Source organism: Panthera pardus, unplaced genomic scaffold (genome assembly GCF_024362965.1).
Source record: "Panthera pardus isolate Hobbes unplaced genomic scaffold, ASM2436296v1 HiC_scaffold_10, whole genome shotgun sequence".
NCBI classification, from domain to species: Eukaryota; Metazoa; Chordata; class Mammalia; order Carnivora; family Felidae; genus Panthera; species Panthera pardus.
The window spans coordinates 92,194,723-92,216,580 of record NW_026526655.1 but is presented as its reverse complement, the minus strand read 5'-3'; the positions used below and the strand labels follow the sequence as shown (position 1 = coordinate 92,216,580).

General features: G+C 37.9%; 1 protein-coding gene across 2 annotated transcripts in view; it reads left to right on the top strand.

Moving 5' to 3' along the window:
• Nucleotides 1–19,664, top strand: part of THSD7B (thrombospondin type 1 domain containing 7B) — a 1,098,632-nt gene extending 1,078,968 nt beyond the window's left edge. For both annotated transcript variants that reach the window (XM_053909184.1, XM_019454952.2), the window contains 7 exons: nucleotides 1,003–1,162; nucleotides 2,183–2,356; nucleotides 2,457–2,552; nucleotides 5,221–5,303; nucleotides 7,345–7,537; nucleotides 10,650–10,737; nucleotides 18,482–19,664. In XM_053909184.1, coding sequence (XP_053765159.1) covers nucleotides 1,003–1,162; nucleotides 2,183–2,356; nucleotides 2,457–2,552; nucleotides 5,221–5,303; nucleotides 7,345–7,537; nucleotides 10,650–10,737; nucleotides 18,482–18,563 — 876 coding nt within the window. In that variant the 3' untranslated portion in view covers nucleotides 18,564–19,664. The remainder of the gene's footprint in view (nucleotides 1–1,002; nucleotides 1,163–2,182; nucleotides 2,357–2,456; nucleotides 2,553–5,220; nucleotides 5,304–7,344; nucleotides 7,538–10,649; nucleotides 10,738–18,481) is intronic.
• The last annotated feature ends 2,194 nt before the right edge of the window (nucleotides 19,665–21,858 follow it).

Here is a 21,858-nt window from a genome sequence, read left to right as displayed (position 1 = left end):
ATCTTGGATGGTATTAAGGCATGTTACCACATGGCCTGTTTGGAAGATATGGGTGACCAAGAAACCAGCTGTGTTTACTTGTGAAGTTGAGGCCAGCTTGGTAACATACTACCTTTTATTTGCTTTCCCTCTGTTCCTGCTCTAGTTCTTTACTCTCACTCTGCCATCCTAGGATCTCACCTCCTTAGCATAGAAGCTTTGCCTTAGGCTTTGTTTTCTAAGCTATTTATGGAAAAATAGAGCTACTGTCTAGAGTTATCCAAATATCCAGTGGACTTCCTTTTGAAGTATGAGCACTTGACAAAAACTGAGGTGAAAATACTGATGAGTATCTGCCAAAAATGTTATAGTAGGAAACTTTTCATCAGGCAGATGGTTAGGTCAAATAACCACAAAGAGCTTTCTAGTTCTAAGCTTCTGTTTCTGTGAGACATTGCACAAAATTTTTTTCTAATTGCCCAAAAAATCTGAGTGTTACTTGTATTAAATATCTTCAAAGAACATTATTTAACACAGAAGGCATGCTGGGAAAACAACTTCATGTGGCAAGAGAGAAAATCAGTGTTTTATTGAGAACTCCAACCTAATCCATATGAGAAAGTACTGAATTCCCTACAAAAGGAAAACCAGCAAAGTAAAAGAGAAATGTATGCCCTATGGCTGTACATACTCTCTTGGGGAGTGATTATGGATTAGGTTATTTTAATACATACACCTAGACAAATTTTGTATGTTTTTTTTTTTTTCTTTTTCAATCCTGGCTGAGTTCCAAAATGAATCATCAGAGTCTGAGTACATACATTCCATGGAATAAATTTGCATTTTACTTTAGCTTCTCTTTCAGCTCTAGGAGGATTACTTAGTGATACTTTATTGTCAACAATTGAAAGATAACTCCCAAGAGGAGGAAGCTGTGGATTTTCTTGGGCAAGAGGTGGCAGGAGCCAAAAATACTGTGAGATGCTAATTGGGTAATTGTAACAGCATCCTTTCCTTTCTTAGGGTGGAGACTGTGGGGAAGGAGTCCAGATCCGCAGCTTTTCCTGTGTGGTCCACAATGGTTCAGTCTCTCACTCAGCTATAAGTGTGGACGAGGCACTGTGTGGAGAAATGCCCTTTCAAGACACCATCCTGAAACAGCCATGTTCTGTGCCTTGCCCAGGTATGCGATTTTAAATGATTGGGAGGGACTTCCCTGGTGATTTTAATTTTTTTTTTTTTTTTTTTTTGGAGAACGTCTAATTAAAGTTGAAATTTCATATTAGCCACAATAAAAATGCAATAAAGTTATCACTTTATAATATCCTTACAGCTTCAATGGAGGCAGAGTAGGTAAGGGGCAAAAAAGCACTGGAGTTGGAAATTTAAGAACTAAGTTAAAATCTTTGTCATATCACTGGTGTTTACCAGAGACATAGAGTCTAGTGCTTTGAACCTAAGTTTGCTACATCTAGAAAATATGTTAATAATGCCTAACCTGACAGCATTGGCCATCACTCAAAACATGCTGACTGGATCTTTGATGACCCCATGAATGGTGGGGTGGTAGGAGCAAGTAATGCTATAGATTCATAAAAACATTCTAAAAATGTGAAGGTCGTTGTTAGATACATAATATGCATGAGTTGATTTTAATCTTAATAACCAACCTAGCTTGTATGGCATAAGTTTAAGGTGCCTGAATATATCCACACATGTAAATACATACATATGTACATATATATATACTTACAAATGTGTATGTTTAGATTATTATATATTCTTTAGACTCAAAAATACTCCACTTCAGAGACCAAACTGTTACCTTTATATAGTGTCTGTGGATGTCTATTTTATAATGTTAATGCTGCTCCTTGAAAACTGAGTTACTATCATCTTTACATCTCCCTTTTAAAAAGTTTATTATCACTAGAAGACATATAGTGTTATCCACATAAAACTGCCACTACTTCATTTCAAATCATAGTAATCTAGTTTTCAGTACTTTCTTGCTAAACTAGATTAAACCATAAATTATTATTCTCAGTGTATTCTAAGTGGGAAATTGGTCAAGGTGGAATGTATAGTACCTAGAACCTGCCTGTATCACTGTGCCATCACCACAAATCTGTGAGCCCTGTCCATGTTTCCAAGTGCCAGTGTTCATGTTATTTTCCTTGCTCTGTACTGCACAATCATCCAGGAGACTGCCACTTAGCGGAATGGTCAGAGTGGAGCACGTGTGAATTAACCTGCATCAATGGAAGAAGCTTTGAGACAATGGGCCGCCAATCTAGGTCAAGGACATTTATAGTTCAGTCTTTTGACAACCAAGACAGCTGCCCCCAGCAGGTTCTAGAAACACGCCCTTGTACAGGTACCAAGAGCACTTTTCAGTTCTCAGCCTTGATTGAGCAACACTTGTTCTATTTGTATGTGAGGTGTAATAGAACCGCTGTTATCATATTTACTTGCAGGAGGCAAATGTTATCACTACACATGGAAAGCAAGTCTTTGGAACAATAATGAACGAACTGTATGGTGCCAACGTTCAGATGGCATTAATGTCACAGGTATTCCTGCCTAAGATTTGTGTGGGCACTTCAAAAAGATCTGAGTGTTGGTGTTTGTGAGAAGAATTAGCTTACACATTATAAGAGAAGACTGGGCAGTTGACCTTAGATGATCTTCATAGCAAATTGTCATGAAACCTTATTTTGTTTTAAATTTTGAGTTGAGGTATATATACTTGGCATATAATGTTAAATTAACTTTGGGTGTACAACATAGTGACCCAACAATTATATACATTACGAAATGCCCACCACAAGAATATCATGATATTATTGACTACATTCCCTATGCTGCATTTTGCTTCCCCGTGACTTATTTTATAACTAGAAATTTTTGTACTACTTAATCCCCTTCACCCAACACCATCCCCCTCCTTGACCTTTGGCAACCACCAGTTTGTTCTCTGTATTTATAAGTCTGGTTCTTTATTTATTGTTGTTGTTTGTTCATTTGTTTTTTAGATTTTATATAAAGTGAAATAAGAGGACATTTGTCTTTTCCTGTCTGGCTTATTTCACTTAGCATAATACCCTCCATGTCTGTCCATGTGGTTGCAAATGACAAGATCTCATTCTTATGGCTGAGTAATAAAACTTTGCATCTTAGAATGCAAACAATTCTATTTGAAGACTAGTAATATATATGACAAGGCACACTATAAAATTTCCTTAAATAGCATGTTCTGAGACAAAGGCTAAAAAAGAGTTTAAAACACTAGTCTCTAAAGTTTTAAATCATGTTATCTTCTCAGTAAAAAGTTTTTGAGGACATCTCTCAACATATCCTATTCTTGAACTGTTATCCTAACATTTTATGAAACACATACAAAAGTTGAAATTAAAAGGGTGGATAAAGATAAAATATATTTGTTAATGGTGCAAAAAACTGTTTTTGCTCTAGGTTATAGATCTCCGTGTCATGCACTAGAAACTTGGTTTTGGATATTTTGCTAGTCATTATTATTTAATATCTAAATATAGACTGAGAAAAGGCTTCCTCATTCATGACAGTGGATATCATTTGAATGTACAAACGATCTCAATTTTGAGTTTTTTTAATGGCTTATCAGAGAAAATTGTCATTGTTTTTACTGCTCCTGTGGCTGACAGAGCTTATTGAACCAGTGAGAGAAGTTCTGTTCTTCTGTAGGAATTGAAGAATCATCACCTCTGCCTTTGTCCTGTTTGCCTATTTTGGCATTGTGTATTCCCTTTAATCCATTGTTTATACCTACAATAATTTTGCCCATTCTGTAAGTTATTGTTGGAACTAAATACACTGTAAATCTACTTAACCAGGAACACAGAAAGTAGCATCCTCTGCAGCATGCTGAGAGTTAACTGGTGAGGGTTACACTATCAAATTCTCTGCACCTAGTATTTGGTGCATGGTGGACAACATAGGGCCATCCAATGAGCAGCTCAGGTTACGAGTATCAGCTGTTACGTATTAGAGCTTAATATTTTTTAACTTTAAACACTGTATAAACTCTACAAAGTCTTGAATTTTCTTCCCAATTCCCTAGAGTTTTGATACTCCTGGGGTGCAGACACTACTCTTTGGAGATCACTGGTCTAAAGAGTGTAAACAGTCCTCCAACCACTATTGGTAGCAATAGGTCCATGTGGTTATTGCCACTAATGCCCAGATTATCCATTTCACCCATAGGTACTAATTCTGGATTGTAGAATTTTTGTGGTTTTGGGTATTTTTTCCCCCTGTGGGAACAGTAACAGTGGGAATGTAGCCGCATCATTCCCAGGGAAAACATAGATCTGTTTTCTATACCACCTTTGGCTGAAAGCTTTTCGCCAGCTACCCATTCATAAACTATAATTGGGTTACAATTATAGTAAAGCAAAATCTAGAATCTCTAAATGAAACCAGTATTATATAAATTCAATTTAAATACTGCCCTCATAATATGTCAAATTCTTAGCTTAGTACCTTGAATCCAGAAAGGCATGACTAATATGTAAATGATTTTCAGATTGTAGGGACATTATTCCATCCATTTACTCAAAAATATTTAATGAACACCTGTAAGTACTGTGTCAGATGTATGACTGCCTCTCCCAGAGCTTATACATTTGCTTTGAAAAATGTGTAAAGCTTCATTTTTATGATCGTGTGTGTGTGTGTGTGTGTGTGTGTGTTCCAGTTGAGATACATTTAAAACTGTTACCAAAGTGTTTGCTATTGTCGTCCATGAATCCATCAGTGGCATTCTTTTCACATTTGGTTGTTGCCAGTTGGCTTATTGCCTAGTTAGGGTATGCAGGAGCAGGAGAAAAATATACATAGAATGAGTCTTTGAGCAGATCTATTTTCTGCTCCAGAACTTACATTGAAATTTCATCAGTTCTTTTCCTGATCCCTGCACGCAGATGTTACCCTCAAGCAGAGCTGTATGATAGAATGACAATGCCAATAAGCAGGTGTAAAAACTACTGTGACCATCTTGTTAGCAGAGCCTCCCCTCTTGAACAATTCTTCCTGGAGTAATCTACAAAATACGGCTGGACCATATGTCAAGCAAATGGATATAAAAAAAATAATACTGTTATAGTGTGGCCATTGCCAGAGAGGAAAGAGGAAAAAAAAAAAAATTTAATGTTTACCATAGCAAAGTCCACAAGTGATGGTGGGTTTTTTGTTTTTTTGTAGGAGGCTGCTCCCCTCAGGCCCGTCCCGCTGCCATTCGGCAGTGTAATCCAGCCTGCAGGAAACCTTTCTCCTACTGTACCCAGGTGAGTCCGGTGCGGGAGCCTTCTACAGTTAATTGCTGTCTTATGCATATGCTATTGGGTGTTTTCCAGAGGGCTCCAGCCCCAGCAGCAGTTCCGTGTGCTCACGGTACCATCTAGAGGAGTTTGCAGGAATAAATGCAGGTATTAAGGATTTTTCTTTGTAGAGCCATGTCTTATGAAGAACAGTCTTTTTCTGTAACTCTGACTATAGCCAAATCTACCTTTCAGATGTCTAGTTTATATTATCTCTGTTTACCGATAAATGTTCTTCGTGGATTTATTCTGTATTTCTTAAACTTTCATCTAGCCAAACTATTTTGAAAGATCTAAATGTTTATATTCGCTAATTACTTAGTAAAAGTTGAATATTTGCCTATGAAGAATGTACGTGCACCTGCACACTTTTTTTTAAAGCAGAAATCTTTCCCTCTGTTCTTCTCCCATTTACCCCTCAGGAATTAATGCAAAATGTGCAATGTATTCTGATCAATGGCACTCACAGTGTGCGGTGCATATATAAAGTTATGTCATGTTCCCTAAAGAAATAGTTTTCTTCTTCTTATGTGTTCTCTCCCAAAAATTATCTGGTTAAAAATAATTCAAGCACTCAATCCTATTTTATGGATCTTTTAAAGTAGGTTAATTCTTTACCACAGAAAAGCAAATACCTACGCTTACAGAGGAGAAAAGGGGTCAGCAACAACTTCATATGCTAATGAGATTTGCAAAATAGAAGTTGTGGCTTTCCACCAACTATCTGGATACCCTCTTTAATAAAACAAATACCTTTTACGTTGAACCTTTGGCATATGTGATTGGTTACAACTTTTTACTTAGACTAATTGAGATTACCTCAATTGTCATAACTAGTTCTCTCCATTGAACACCATGTAATATCTTCAAACGAAATGTTGTAATAATTGTCATTATGATAAGAATGCTGCCTGTTCACTAAACAATGGGCAGTGATTAATTCTACCATACTTTTCTGATCTTTGCCTTTTGTACAAGATTGAGGTGCCCTCTTTAGTTGGAGTGTCTATTGCTCCTTAAAATCATGTGTTCAGTTAACAATTGATGACCCAAATATAGCCATCCTTCTGAATCACCCAGACCTGAGTGGTTATGTGAGGCTAGGGGCCTGTTCAAATAATGCCATATCAACAGTTTCAGATGAGGAGCTCTAACAGCAAAGTCATACAGATTCATAATTTTATGCTTAACTTGTTCTATTCTTCTCTATCATCTTTTTATTTGAGGGAAGAGGGAAGAACGATTATTTTCAGTTTCACTCCTAGAGACAGAACAAAATCCTTGTTTGTTATGCCTCATCATAGCCAGCATCTTGGAGAGATTTATTGTATATGAAAATGACCAGAAATTCACAAATATGAAGAACACATTGACATGGTGCCGACTAGGAATGTGATGTATTGTGACACTCAGGTTACTACAAGGAAGCATATGGGACATCTGGTGAAGTCTTTTTTTTTTTTTTTCCTCTACTTAGGCTGCTCTACTTGAGTGCAGAACCAAGCTTCCAAGCAGAAAGGTAGTTCAGACTAGTTAGTGATCAAGGGTACAAGGGACGAGCAGCATTCAGCAGCTGGTGCAGCGACAGACATCAAACAGCACAAAGTACATAATCTGTGTTGCTTTACTTCTCAGCATCAAGGGCAGCAGGTTTGAGTGAGTGGGCAGGAATCTGAAAGAGTTGGGGGAAGAGTAGAAGATAATTTGATTAAGTGTGCCTCAAATATCTCTGCGAGAGAGAAAAAAGGATGGAATGAATGCCGTCTGTTGTGATTTCTTATAGGGGAGGCGTAAGAATTGTAAACCTGCAGAAAAATCTGATGCTGTATTCAAGGGTTGACTTTGGAATTCAGAAAGATGAACTGTTTGGCTTTTCATCTCTTTGGCAACTCTGTTGCTGAAAAACCCCAAACTGCCATAACATATCATGCACGTATTAAGTGATCCCAACATTTAAATTCTTCTTTTTCATCACTGTGTAACCGTAAAACTATTCTGTATTCCATAGGGTGGCGTCTGTGGCTGTGAAAAGGGCTATACAGAGATAATGAGATCAAATGGTTTCTTGGATTACTGCATGAAAGTACCAGGCTCAGAGGATAAAAAAGCTGATGTGAAAAACCTTGCTGGGAAAAACAGACCTGTGAATTCAAAAATACATGATATTTTTAAAGGATGGTCACTTCAACCCCTTGATCCAGGTACATTTAAGACGTAAGAAATACACATTTTTCACATGGGGGTGGGGTTCATGTTGTAACCACTGCTTATGACAGAAAGAATGGAGGGAAGGAAGAGACTGAAGAGGTGATGTGGTCGAATTCAAGGTTTCTTAACTTTGAGTGCCATATAAGAGGTAGTCCCTTTAAATGTAAAATGTTCTCATGGATGGTTTAAGATAAATCTGTTTCAACCCCAGTGTAAAAGATACTGAATTAAGTTCTCAAAATATTAACATTTAAAATTATCTTTCAATTGTAAGTTATCTCTGCAAGAGAGAATGCCTTTTAACTGGAGTTTTCTGTATATAATTCAAATTAAAAGCAAAAATTGCCATAGATCAAGAATGTGTAGATACCTTAGGAAATGTCTAGGGACCCTATCTAGTTTAAGTAACACTAGTGGAGTAGTAAAGAGCCTTAATTTCACAGACAGACATACCTTGGCATCATGGCTCAGAATGTACCCGTTTTGTGATTCAGCATAGTGTCTTTTAATTGATTTTATAAGTGAGTACACAGGTCCATAAGCACCTGCCTTACAGGATTGTTGTTCTACCACCATGCTGGACCTGCAGGGCTTAGGAATTGGTGGTGATTCAGGATAGGAATGAACATTTATTTGATGCTTTCTGTGTACCCTATCATTCTGTGCTGGTTATACGGAGTGAACGATCTCATGAAATTGCAAAAACCTAATGAGATGCTATCATCCCCCATTTTTGAGATTCGGAGTCTGAAACAATGAAAATGAATTTGACCAAGGTCATACCACCAGTAAGTGATAGTAATATTTGAAAGGCAGGTCAGTAAGGCCTTTCATAGATAGCATTTGTTTCAGCTCCCCACTTATGAAGTATGCAGAAAACAAAAGCATGATTCTTGGTGCTTATCATACACACCTTTCCTAGGAAACAAAATGCTACTAATGACTAAGCAAAGTGGTCCAACAGGGCATGGAGAAGAAAGAGGCAGGCAAAGCTCAAGCAAAATATACCCTGGGAATTTCCCCCACAGAACCTATGCACCTGCATATCAAAAGTGCCTCAATGACGTGCTTAAGTGAAGAAAAAAACAGAAACTAGATCTAGTAGGAGAAATCAGATGTACACTCTTCAACCCCCTCTTCAGGATGGCCACAGTATCTTATTCGTTTTTGATCTCCCTGTATGTCTGGGCATGCTATAGGTTTTAAAAACATTTCATTCATTTTGTGACTGAATTAGCAGTAGCTTTAAATTTGAAGGAAGCAGGATATAAAATGTAGCCAGGGTCACCCATTGCCTGACCACCCTACTTCAGGAAGAGAATTAGGGTGAGGTTCTAGAGAAATGAATGCTCAAATCCACACGTGGGGTCCTTAGCCTTTGGGAGCTAATTAAAATATCAGTAATAGCATGTATGTCAACATACATCTGTGTGTCTATGTTTTTCTCTTGATAGTGTAAATTGGAACAACCTCAAGAAAGTCGTTTAGGCAATATGTATCATACAGTTTGACCTAAGAGTTCTTTGCTAGGAACCCATCATACAACTATATATATATATATATATATATATATATATATGTATACTAAATAATATTTGTTATGACTGCTTGTTGTATAAAAAGATGAGTGGAGGGGTGCCTGGGTGGCCCAGTTGGTTAAGCGACCGACTTTGGCTCAGGCCATGGTCTCATGTTTTGTGGGTTCTAGCCCTGCATCAGGCTTTGTGCTGACAGCTCAGAGCCTGGAGCCTGTTTCGGATTCTGTCTCCCTCTCTCTCAAAAATAATAAACTTTAACAAAAAAAAAAAAAAAGAATGGAAATAACCTAAATGTTGATAAACAGAATATGGAAAAACAAAATATAATACACTTATACATCTCCTATTAAAGAGAATGAGACCTGCTTTTAAGATCTAGCATGGAAAACTGCATGCATGCTCTGCTGCTATATTTGCATATACAAAGGAAACTAAAATGATTCACAAGGAAACAGATAACAATGGTCGCTGCTGGGTTGGGAATTGAGAGAGAGCATCAGGGAGACTTATTTTTCACTACATATCTTTTTTCAATAGTTTGAAGTTTGATCCTATCCATTATATTATTATAAAAAGTTATATTCTTTTTTTAAGTAACATGGACCACATCCTTCTACACTGGGGATTTAAAAGTACTGGACCCTCCCAGTACTTCAGTTCTAGGAGGTTTAGGAGTAAAAAGATGAAAGGTACTTTATCACTCAGGGAAGACTTTTTTTCTTTTTTTTTCTTTCTTCCAATGTAAAAAACTCAGAATAGGGGATTGCATCATTAGTGTTTCAAAGAGATCTGAATCAAAGCTTTGTTAAAATTTTATGACCATAGAAAAATATCATTACTACATTGAAACCTCATTCTAAAAACCTGACTGAGGCTTTAAAGTGTCTTATAAGCAAAAACTGTAATGGGTAGTGATAATATAATTGAACGTAATTGTGATTTTATTCCAAACAGTTGTTGTTTACAATAGATTTTGATAGTTGTTCATCCCATAGAAGCCTTTCAAGATGCCAATAAGTTTTTTGGACCTGCAGTTAATTACATTCACATAGTATAATGAATCTTCTGTGTGCATCTATCTTTCAGGAAGGAATGCAGTTCCTTGGAGATACTCAGGCATCTCTCTCAGACCAGTTAAACATGCTCACATAAGCAGAAAATAGAAAAACATATATACACTCAAGTTATACATATTAAAAATCACAAAATAGATCAGACTATTGGGTTCTATTTTTCTTAACTATAGCAGATAGGGCATCAAAATAATAAGCAAATATTCACATGTATGGTTATAATTTGACATAATTTGGTGAATTTATCATTAGCTTATTTGGGCATATAGTTTTTGTTCATTCAACATCATTCAAGAAGCAAAGTCCCCAAAAGTGGTGAGAGTAATTTTCTTTGCATGTAGGATTGCCTCGTAATTTTTTTGGTTCTGTATATGTTGTCAAAATGTATTGTGACACTTTTGTGTTACATGTATAAGACTACATAAACATACAAAATTAAAATAGTCTGAGAATTCTTTTGCATGCTAACCTTATTTAATCTCTATTTTAAACAGATGGCCGAGTAAAAATCTGGGTTTATGGCATTTCAGGTGGCGGTTTTCTTATCATGATTTTCCTAGTATTTACTTCCTACCTTCTTTGGTAAGTACTAACTAGCAAAACGTTTATATTCCATATTCTTATAGGTGACATATTATGCTAAAAGGCCATTGGCTATTGTAATTGGACTCCTGAACCCACAAATAATTATCAACAGTAGAATATAACTTTTTTATTTGGTTTTCAAATATCAGAAGATGTAAATCATTATAAGGAAATTTCCATTTTAGTATTTTGATTTAGACTTTTTTTGATTAAATAAACATTAAAATATTTTAATTTTTGAGAGGCAGAGAGAGGGAGACACAAAATCTGAAGCAAGCTCCAGGCTCTGAGCTGTCAGCACAGAACCCAACATGGGGCTCGAACTCACAGACTGCAAGATCATGACCTGAGCTGAAGTCAGACACCCAACCAACTGAGCCACCCAGGCACCCCTGATTTAGACTATCTTTCAGTGTTGACTGTATGTTGGCATCTCTTGGCACCTCCTGGGAATTGATACTTGGTTGCAGCCTCAGAGATTGACTTAATTAATCTTGCATGTGGCCAGGTCATCTGGATGTTTAAAAGCACTCCAGGTAATTCTAAAATGCAGCCAAGGCTAAGAGCCATTACTCCAGATAATTCTAATATGACCTATCTTGACCAGTGGGTTCAATCAGCCTGTTTAGTACATTTTTCTTTTATTTTTGAGAGAAAGACACAGAGTGGGGGAGGGGCAGAGACAGAGCGAAACACAGAATCCAAAACAGGCTCCAGGCTCCGAGCTGTCAGCAAAAAGCCCGACACGGGGCTAGAACTCATGAACTGCGAAATCATGACCTGAGCCCAAGTCGGACACTTAACCAACTGAGCCACCCAGGTGCCCCTTTAGTACATTTTAAATAGAGGCCAGGTTTTATCCGCATTGACCAGATAGTAGAGAAAATTTGACAATTTCAGGAACCCCATTTTCTAAGTGACTTGTTCCTGAAAATTTAGTTGATGAGTTGTTGTTGAGACCAGACAGATGTAAATACATTTGAATGTTTTCAAGTGTGTTGACAATATTTTATTAGCTTCCAAAGCAAAATTTCCAAAGGATCTTTTTATTTTCATGAGATCAAATGTTACCTTGTTTTTCTCCAAATTGAGATATTTATATTCATCATCTATTAAACTATTTCCTTGAGAATTTTTACCCAAGTTTTAATCTCGATTCAAATCCAACCGTTGTATATTTAGTCTCAAATTCTGTTTCCAAGGTTACACAGGTTTTTAAATCTTTGCTCTGGATCAGTGAAAGTTAGTGAAGAAAATAAGATGACTTTAATTCTTTCTGCCACCTATAGTGCTACAAATTGAATCTCTAGAAATTGGATTTCTATCCAGCTAATGTGTCCATAGTGCTGTAGTAAAAAGTAACACCTTCGGTTAGTCCTTCAACCTATAATCAAATGATTTGACCAATTTTTATGTCTCAATTGATAAATTTTGTATGTATTCCTAGATGGTGTCTTAATGAACAAGTGTGAAGTTGAAAGCCTTATATGAGGTTCAGAGTGATAGGATGCATTCATCACTAGAAAAGATTAGAAAGGGAGGAAAAGGTCTTATATTGTAACAAAGGACATGAAGGTTTGACAGATGAGAAGCTCCTCTGAAAGTAATGACCCAACACAGTGTAAGAGAATCAGAAAATCTGTTCTGTAAAAGCTGGGGTGTGTTCTAGTTGTTAATTGCTACATCCTCAATTCCAAATCCTATTGTTCCCGCCTCCCTGGAATATCTAAGAGATTAAAAATCAACAGTAAGTCATTAAATTTGCCTTTTTGCATTTCTCCATTCCTTCAGGAATAAATATTTATTGAGGCCCTTTCTGAATGACCCTAAGCTCTGGGGATTAATTAGGTACATCACTGAATTCTGGAAACAGTTTTCTAGAGAATTTTTTAAAGATCAATATAATCCCCCTTACATTTTAGTGACCAAATTACATAAATATTTATGTACAGTATTTTGTACATCTATTTGTTTCATCTTCAATGCTTGGCCTTAATCACCTCCCATTAGGTATAGCACAATAGCTACATACTTGGACTTAATGCAAATACTCCTTTCTGCTATCTACAGCAAAATTAGTCTTTCTAAAATTTAGCCAAATGATCAGCCTCTCTCCTACTTAGACACCAGCAGTGACTTTCCATTGACAACAAAAGGAAAGTCATGTTCTGGCTGCCTAGCTAGCCTTCCATAATTTCAGCCTGAACAATCATTCCAAGTACATCTATTTCCCTATGCCTTGGACAGTCCCGTGTGTGTATTTTTCTCATTGAAGAAATTTTTTAGAAAAATTACCTCCTTAATAAACTCTTTATTTTGATGAAATGGTAAATTATCTACTGTAATATTTAACCAATATGCTTAGTTCTGCATTAGTACCCATAATCCTATATTATATATTCATTATAATATACTCATTTTCTCTACTTTCCCATTTCATAGCAAAGTTTGTATCCATCTTTCAGATCACTTTGTAATTACTGTTATCTCTCTTCCCACAGTCAGTTTCAGTTTCTCAAGTTTACCATTTTCATTTCTATCCAAGTTGTTTGAGATACCACATTTGTTATCCATGTTGCTGTTTCAGAAGTTTTCTCCTAAGACCCCATGTACCCTTTCAAATGTATTAGGGAAATTTGCCTTTTCATTTTCACTGTGCATGTTCAATTTTGATGTCAGTTTTTTTTTATTATTATAAAGGTAAGCTCTTCATTATATGGAAAACTTATATAAGGGTTGAATATAAGCCTATAACTTCTTTCTGAAGGATAATGTTTTTGGGAGAAGTAACCTTTTATTAGGATGCTTACGGTGGTACCTTCTAGTTTTGCAAGGAGTCGGCTGCTTCCAAGGTACCTCCTTAAGTCCCGTTTATCTAGAATGAATTTTCACCATTAGCTATTGACATGCTATTAGTTCTTCCCAGTAAACCTCAAATGCCAACATTTTCCCAAACAGTCTGGAATAACATGTCCATGCTTCCTCTTCTCTGGCATTTACTCTATGCTGTGATTGTAGTTACTTCTATAAATCTCTTACTCCTCTACCATCCAAAGTAGAATAAGTGGATGATTAAATGAGTGGTAAGTAAACACACACACACACAACCAAACCTAGGTGTTTTACATAGATTGTCTTTTCCAGTCCTCACAATAATCTAATGTGTTATTGCTATTATCATACCCATTTTAAAGACAGAGCAAGTTTTTCTGAGGTCATCAACCTGATAAAATCACTTCTAGGTATGCCTAGGCCCAGAGCTTACGTTCTTTCCACTGGTCTTCTCGTCTGCAATTTCTTTCTCTTCAGTAATCCTAAAAACTCAATGTAGTGTCTCCAGCTTTCATATTTTTTAGATGTTCTTTGTTTCCCAAGTAAGCTATAGACTTGGGAACAGACCTTTTGATATCAAAACCCATATCATTTACTGTTACATATGAGCTGCCTAAAGAGTCCAAATAGATACTTTCACGACATTTACTTCTATTAAATAGGTTGCACAGGAGTTAGAGGATGACAGTTTTGGTGATTTTATATTTTCTCCCCAAAATAAAAGGCTTAGGACAAGAGAACTGCTATAATATGCCAGGCCTTAGGTGTATACTTTAGATGAAAGCAATTTATAATAAAACTTAGAAGCGCTTTTGAGAAAATATAGAAAAATAGTCTTCTTAAGGACCGCTTTGTTCAGATACAACCCTTTGTACATCTACCATTAGTGTTCGAAGTTTTTGAAATATTACTGATGCCCTGCTCCCCTGGCAGTAAAGATCCATGAGGCAATTGAGTCCAGATGAGCTCTGGGTGAGCTTGTAGTTAATGTAGATATAGTACCAGAAAATTGCTGCAGATAACTATCGCATATCCATCCTGCCCTGCCCAGTGCCATTCAGTAAATGGGCCCCCATTCTGCCCAAGTTTGAGAGTAGTGTCCCCAATTCCAGAGGCCCTGCCCTTAGGAATGGCTGCCTAAACCAAAGACAGTTCCGGCTTTCATCAAGCTATTTAAGCTCTACTGCCCTGGGGCTGGAATTCATTGGTACTGTTGAGTACCAGCAATTTGCCTTTAAGTCTATAATCAGTTTGTTTTCCTGGTTTACTGGTTTTAGCCCTTGCTAAAATTCAAATGATCATGAAAGAGGTCACTTTAAATGTGTGTCATTTGGGGCAGTGGGTTAAGTGTGTCTGACTTTGGCTCAGGTCATGATCTCCCAGTTCATGAGTTCAAGCCCTATGTTCGGCGCTGTGCTGAAGCTCAGAGCCTGCCTCAGATTCTATGTCTCCCTCTCTGCCCCTCCCTTGCTTCCTCTCTCTCTCTCAAAAATAAATATTAAAAAAAAAATTTTTAATAAAAAAAAGGAAAAAAAAAAATGTGTGTCTTTCAAAGATCTCTTACAGCCAGAGTCGCATAATAGTTTTATCTCTGTGCCAAACCTGAAAGTGACGGTGGCTGTCACGAGTGCTCTGTTAGGAAGAGTTACGAGGCTCCACCTCAGTCCGACAGGGAAGAACAGTGTGATGGATTAGAGATCCATCCTGGGTATGGGATGAGTGGCAGTGGCCTATTTGCCAAGCAACGGCAGGTCCTGATTTAGTGTGAGTGAGGTGGTCACACCTTTCCTGAGACCAGAGTGGAGGAGAAAATATATTTTTAGAAAAAGAATTAAGGGAAAAAGGAAAGGGAGCAGGGCCTCTAAAGACAAGTCCCCAAGTTGGTGGCTTTGCTGAGGACAACCCTGCTACATATCCCCTCCCCTCAGGGGTTTTTTTAACTCACCAGTAAGGTTTCAAAAGCCACAGCTACCCAGCACAGTATCACCTTACTCGGTTTACCAACATTTAATAAAATTTCTCAGGTCGCACACATTCATAGTTACGACATTAGTATCAATTGAGAGGTTACACAATCATAATAAAACGTCGCCTTCATCCAAATGATCCCCAGCACACCCCATGGCCCACAAGGATTTAAGGACTATGTATTAGAAAACCCCTCTTTTTTCCCAGTGGTTGATACAATGTTCATAATTCCTTATGTGGAAACTCAGCTCCTATTTTGAGCACAATATGGGCCCAAAAAACAGCTGACCACGCTTCAGTGTCTCCCTGGCAATGTTGACATAAAGATCCAGCCATCTCTATCCCTCTTCCCCACTCCCCAGGACTCAGCTTTTGCTTTTTTGCCCATCACCCTTCACAAATGCAAATTAAGAATGGATAACCAAAAACTATTTGGAAACACCTCCGTATCTTCCCTTCCCCCTCAAAAGGCAAGAGATAGAGGATGAGCAAGACCCCAACTGTCATTTCAGATGAATTATCTTGTATTAGGACAACCTCCACTATAACCAAACCTCCACCACAGTGGATGCACAAGCTGTTACTTCCAAGTTGTCCTCAACTGTCGTTTGTGGGATTTCTTAGCACTTTTAAATGCTACAGATTAGCATGCTCTGGACCTCATTTCAAGCTGGGTCCATTCTCTATGCAAGAGTCTGGGCCAAACAATAGAACCAGAGCCACTGGAATATACTTCTATATTAAAGTTACATTGACTATTATTCTAATAATGACAAAATGAATAAGCTTTTGAGAAGCAGGAAACTGGAGGCTTCCCATGACAGAGGATGCTAGAGCAGGTTCCTTCCTCTCCTCAGTTTCCCTAGTTGGAAGGTGTCTCTGTGTAGCCCATGCCCAGCCTCACCTCATAACCCACTGAGCACCCACTGCACCCCAGCTGCCAGGCAGGAACACAGATGCCATCTGTGGTTTTCCTTCTAATGATTTTTTTTTAAGTTTTTTAACATTTATTTTTTAGGGGCAGAGAGGGAGACACAGAATCCGAAGCAGGCTCCAGGCTCTGAGCTGTCAGCACAGAGCCCGATGCGGGGCTAGAACTTATGAGATGTGAAATCATGACTTGAGCTGAAGCCGGACACTTAAGTCACTGAGCCACCAACGTGCCCCCTTCTAGTGATTTAAAAATTTTTTTCATTTCTTGTTTTTGATTCATTATCGAACCAAAAAAATACTTTTAGAACTTGAGCATTTAAACTAGGTGATTCTCCTTAAAACCATTTTAATTCTATCAAGCACACGCACATGTGTGTGTGTGCAGTAAAATTCATGTAATACAGAATTCTCCATTTTAAGTCAGACACAAAAGCCACATATAGAATGGTTCCATCTGGATGAAGTATTCAAAATAGGCAAACCCCTAAGGTGCAGAAGTTTAAGTGGTTGCCAGGGGCTTGAGTGTGGGAGAAATAGGAAGACTACTTCTGTGAGTATAGAGTTTCTCTTTAGGTGATGAAAATGTTCTGGAACTAGATAAGATGATGGTTACACAACATTGTGCCACCGAACTGTACACATTAAAATGTGTTTCTAATTTAAGTTCAAAGTATGAAAATTCCCATGTACACACCAAAATGTTTCTACCAAGTGCCAAGTTAATGACATGGATACAGAGGAAGTGCACTGAAGAGGTTGATGCCTGGGCCTGGGCCTATGTGTTAGAGGTGCTTAGTTTTCAGGCTCGGCCACTTGGTGACTTGAGGGAAGGTAAGTGACCTTTCTAGTCCTTCTCTGTAATGAAAAAAAAAAAAATCAATGCTTCCCCTCTCTTAGGATTGTTCTGGGATTTATTGAGATGTAAAATGTTCAGCACAGGGCTTGGCAGTTAGTATATTTCCAATAATAGATGCTATTTGGGGCACCTCAGTCCGTTAAAATCTGACTTCGGCTCAGGTCATGATCTTGCAGCTCATGAGTTCGAGCCCCGCATCAGGCTCTGTGCTGACAGCTCAGAGCCTGGAGCCTGCTTCAGATTCTGTGTCTCCCTCTCTCTCTCTGCCTCTCCCCTGCTTCTGCTCTCTCTCTCAAAAATAAACATTAATAAAAATAATAGATGCTATTAAAATAAACTTGGAGACAAGGAAAGAATTGCCTCTCTGCTGGTAAGGACAACCCCCAAGACCTGGGCACTGAAGGCCTGAGAATGCAAAAGTACTGAGAAAGGAAGACAGGCCTTATGGTAGAGGTGGGGCACCATGTGGCCAAATTCAAACTATTAACATTCATCAACGTAAGTTGAGTTTCACCCATACTAAGACTCAGAGTGTAATGCAGGTTGTTTTGCCCCAGATCTGGGCCATCACTGTGTGATTTACCAAGGTTAGTCAACCTCAGCTTCTCTGAGAAGGAAGAGCAGCCCTCCCTGACCTGGCAAAGTTGTCAACCTGCGGTAAAACGGAGACCAGGTGTGAGCGGCTCTGCAGAATCAGAGAAAGTGTCCTGCCAGACTCTGGTTACATGGCATCTAAATGTCAGGCTTCAGGCAAGAGCAGAAGTGTGTTTACTTAAAAACGAGACCAGGGTAAGGCACAGAAGCCTGGCTGCTCCAGCTGCTCATGTTAAACATCTCTGATGTGCATGCAGGTCACAGTAGCTTAGGAATTAGTGAACAGCAGATGTTGGCATTACTGAGTATAAACAAGAACAAGAAAAGTAGCCCTCTACCACGTTCACTGGTTCCATGAAACCATTTTTAAGATTTAGAAAAAATGACAAGTTCCCCTTAAAATAGGGGTAAAGTATTCAAAAAACAAAGCCACAGGTTCAGAGCGCTCAATCTTTTGTCATTTAGCTGCTTGAATTTCTATACCTCACAATAGTTTTTGGCAGATCAAACAGAACTCTGTGAACCATTTTTATCTGAGGAATTCTTTTCCCTTTGCAGCAAGAAGCCAAAACCACATCAAAGCACACCTCCCCAACAGAAGCCTCTGACCTTAGCCTACGATGGAGACTTAGACATGTAACCTGAAAAAGAAATCCAAATGTAGACATCAACTGCCTTAACCGCTTTCTCTTTTGTAGCTCTCAGACTTCTCAGTTTTTTGAGGAATCTCATGATGTGATACATTGGGCAGAATGCAAATATTGCGAAAGTAATATTGCCTCAACTTCATTTGGACATGAAGTCAAGGATTATTAGGTCTGCCATTTTGCTTTCAAGTTGTTTGTGGGTGTGTGTTTACTTTTTTGATTCTCCCAAGGGTCCTGAAAAACCCTTCTCTTCCTGTTTGGAAATGGGAAGAAGAAAACATGATGGAATTCCCACAGACTCCCATAAACTTTATCTTCAGCAGCATGATGACAATCTGGAGGAAAGTCGAATCAAGGCGTTTACTGTAAATGACGAGCCTGACACTGCTTTGTTACGCACTATATTAGTGCAAGTCTTTATTCTTCCCATACTTCAACACTGAGTTTTCTAGAGTTTACATTGGTTCAAAGACTTTCAAATTGGATTGCCTATTTTCATGAACACAGAGAGAATGGCTTACCATTTCAGAAATTCTCTGAGTTTTTACCTTTAAATATTGTACTTTGTTTTGTAGCCAGGGGATGATGGCACTTCACGGATTGCATTTGTTGAGGTGGGGGGGTGGGGAGTGGAGTGGGTGTAATTGCTGGTTTAGATGAAAGCTAGGTGGTTTCTGAATGAAATCTGTATTGAGTGTTAGGTGGTTATATTGGAGAATGAGGTAGATTATTTGATTATTGAAACTGTATTTTAACAGAAACTTAGCCATGTAGATATAGTACTATGCCATACACAGTTGTAATTCAGTTTAATGACGACAAACTCTGCTTTTGTAATTTCAATTTTCTTATCTGAATATTTATAAATTCTTCTTTTGAATTTAATTATCTGACCTCATTTAATATACATCGAACACCAATCCTGTTTGTAGCAAGTCTTGCTTTTATAAGGTTTCAATAATATCTAAACACATTAAAAGGCTGAAACCATTTTATGAAGATAATTGTTTGTAATTGTAGATGTTGAGAGTAAGAAGGTGCCATCTTGTGGTATTGACTTGTATTTATAACAAATAAAGTGCTCAAGAGACTGAGATGTTGCCTATTCTAAATTTATTCACTTATGAAATACCTTTGGCTTTGACAAAAACAGTTTTAGTGACAGCTTCCCTGTGTCACTGTTGTAGGGGTTGACAGCTGAAATCACTGACAGAGGAAAGGATTCTTATTCCACATTCTTAACAATATGAAATAGAGCCAACTACAATTACACAGAGTAGCTCTGAAGGAATATTTAAAGCTCAGTTAATATTAGAACAAACCACTGAAATAAGGCAAATGCTGATGTGTAAAATGACTTAAGAAAATGGGAATGTTAGAAATGTGATGTGGAAAGAGGGTGTTTTCATTTATACTTTTGACTTCTGTTAACCATTTAACACTGACTAACTGGTTTTGTCAATGGCACTATGGTTTTTAAAAAGTAAATGAAAATAGGATGGTTTATATCAATAGTCTGACTAAGGAAACAACCCCTAGAGTTGGCCTCTAATAAGTTCTCTTAAATAAAATCATCAGCAGTCAAGAGACCCTGCTTCAGAAATGAAATCTTGGCTGGGCCCTTTACCTGTGTGTGGTCCAGCATAAAGATGACAAATTATCTCTTGTTTGACCCACAAAATAAAGATAATGAAATCATTTTTATCTCAGGTTAGACATTAAAATAAATGTCAAATGAGATTATGGTTTAAAATGTCCTACAGACACACCAAATACAGACCTTTCTATGGAACAGCTTCCTCTGAAATAAACCCAAAAAATATCTGAGCAACTCCTACACATCAGGCACATGAGAAAATATAAACATCGAAACAGGAGAGGCTGAGACACAATCTCACCATAAACCCCATGTGGTCAGTGACCCACAATTGGAAGGGAACTCACATCCCCAAGTTTCTCCCACAGGAGTAAAGGTTTGAACCTCACTTTAGGCACTCCAGCTTTAAAGAGCTGTACCTGAGAGATGGACACTCTGAAACATCTAGCTTTGAAAGACAATGGGACTTGCATCCACAAGGCCTACAAGACTAAAAATACTGAGAACTAGCTCTTGAACGATTCACACAGACCCACCATGGCTAACCTCCAAGCCACAGCATATAGGCAGCAGTCTTGCTATGAAAGAAGCTATTTGCTTATATTAAAATCTTTGACTTGAGGGTCAGGTATCTAACATACATAGAGGGGCCTACAAAAATACAAAGACCATGGAAGCTGGTGGACACCATCTTTATGCTCTCCCATTGCCTTAAGGTAACCAGTATCTTCTAGAAAGGAGACTGTATATACATCTGGGGCCCTGGTTGTTGTAGCTTCAACCCAGGGGAGGCCTCCTGACCACCTGATTCTGGTGTCCACGGAGCCTTGTGTTCATAGGTTTGATGAAAAGGCATCAAACAACAAGCAGTACTTAACTTGCTATTACCCCAGGGCTCAGCGGAGAAGGAAGAGACTGAAATGCCCATCTCCTAGTCTTTTCCTATAAGAGATACATTTGCATACTTTAAAAGCTGCTGCCTGAGGTTCCAGCTTCCAATCAATTTGAATCTAAATGCTGTCTGAGATCCTCGCCTTTGGGACACTAACAAGTCTTGGTAGACCCTCATCTAATGAGAGCCACTAAGAAATAAGTAGGCTGCTTGGACAATCACAAAGGTTTGACAGACTAGCAGGGTTAATTGAAAACGTTCATCTGTACAAAGCCACTCCTTCAAGACTGTAGAGGTGGCTGTTTTATCGAATGGATAAAAACCAACACAGAGTTGAGGAAAATGAAGAAACAGAGGAATATGTTCCAAATGAAAGAACAAGATAAAACTTCAGAAAAATACCTTAATGAAACATAGATAAGTGATTTACCCGACAAAGTGTTTAAAATAGCAGTCATTGACCCATCTATATGCTGCCTATAAGAGACTCACTTCAGATCCAAGGACACAGACTGAAAATGAGGGGATGGAGAAAGAGATTACATGCAAGTAGAAACCAAAACCTGGGATAGCTCTTCTTACATCAGACAAAATAGACTTTAAAACAAAGACTATAATCAGACACAAAGAACATCATTACATAATGATAAAAGGGTCAACCCCAAAAGTATATAAAATTGCTAAATATTTATGCACTCAACATAGAACACCTAAAATATAGAAAGCAATTATTAATATACGTAAAGGGAGGAAAAGCAATACAATAATAAGAGACTTTAGTTCCCCACTTTCGTCAATG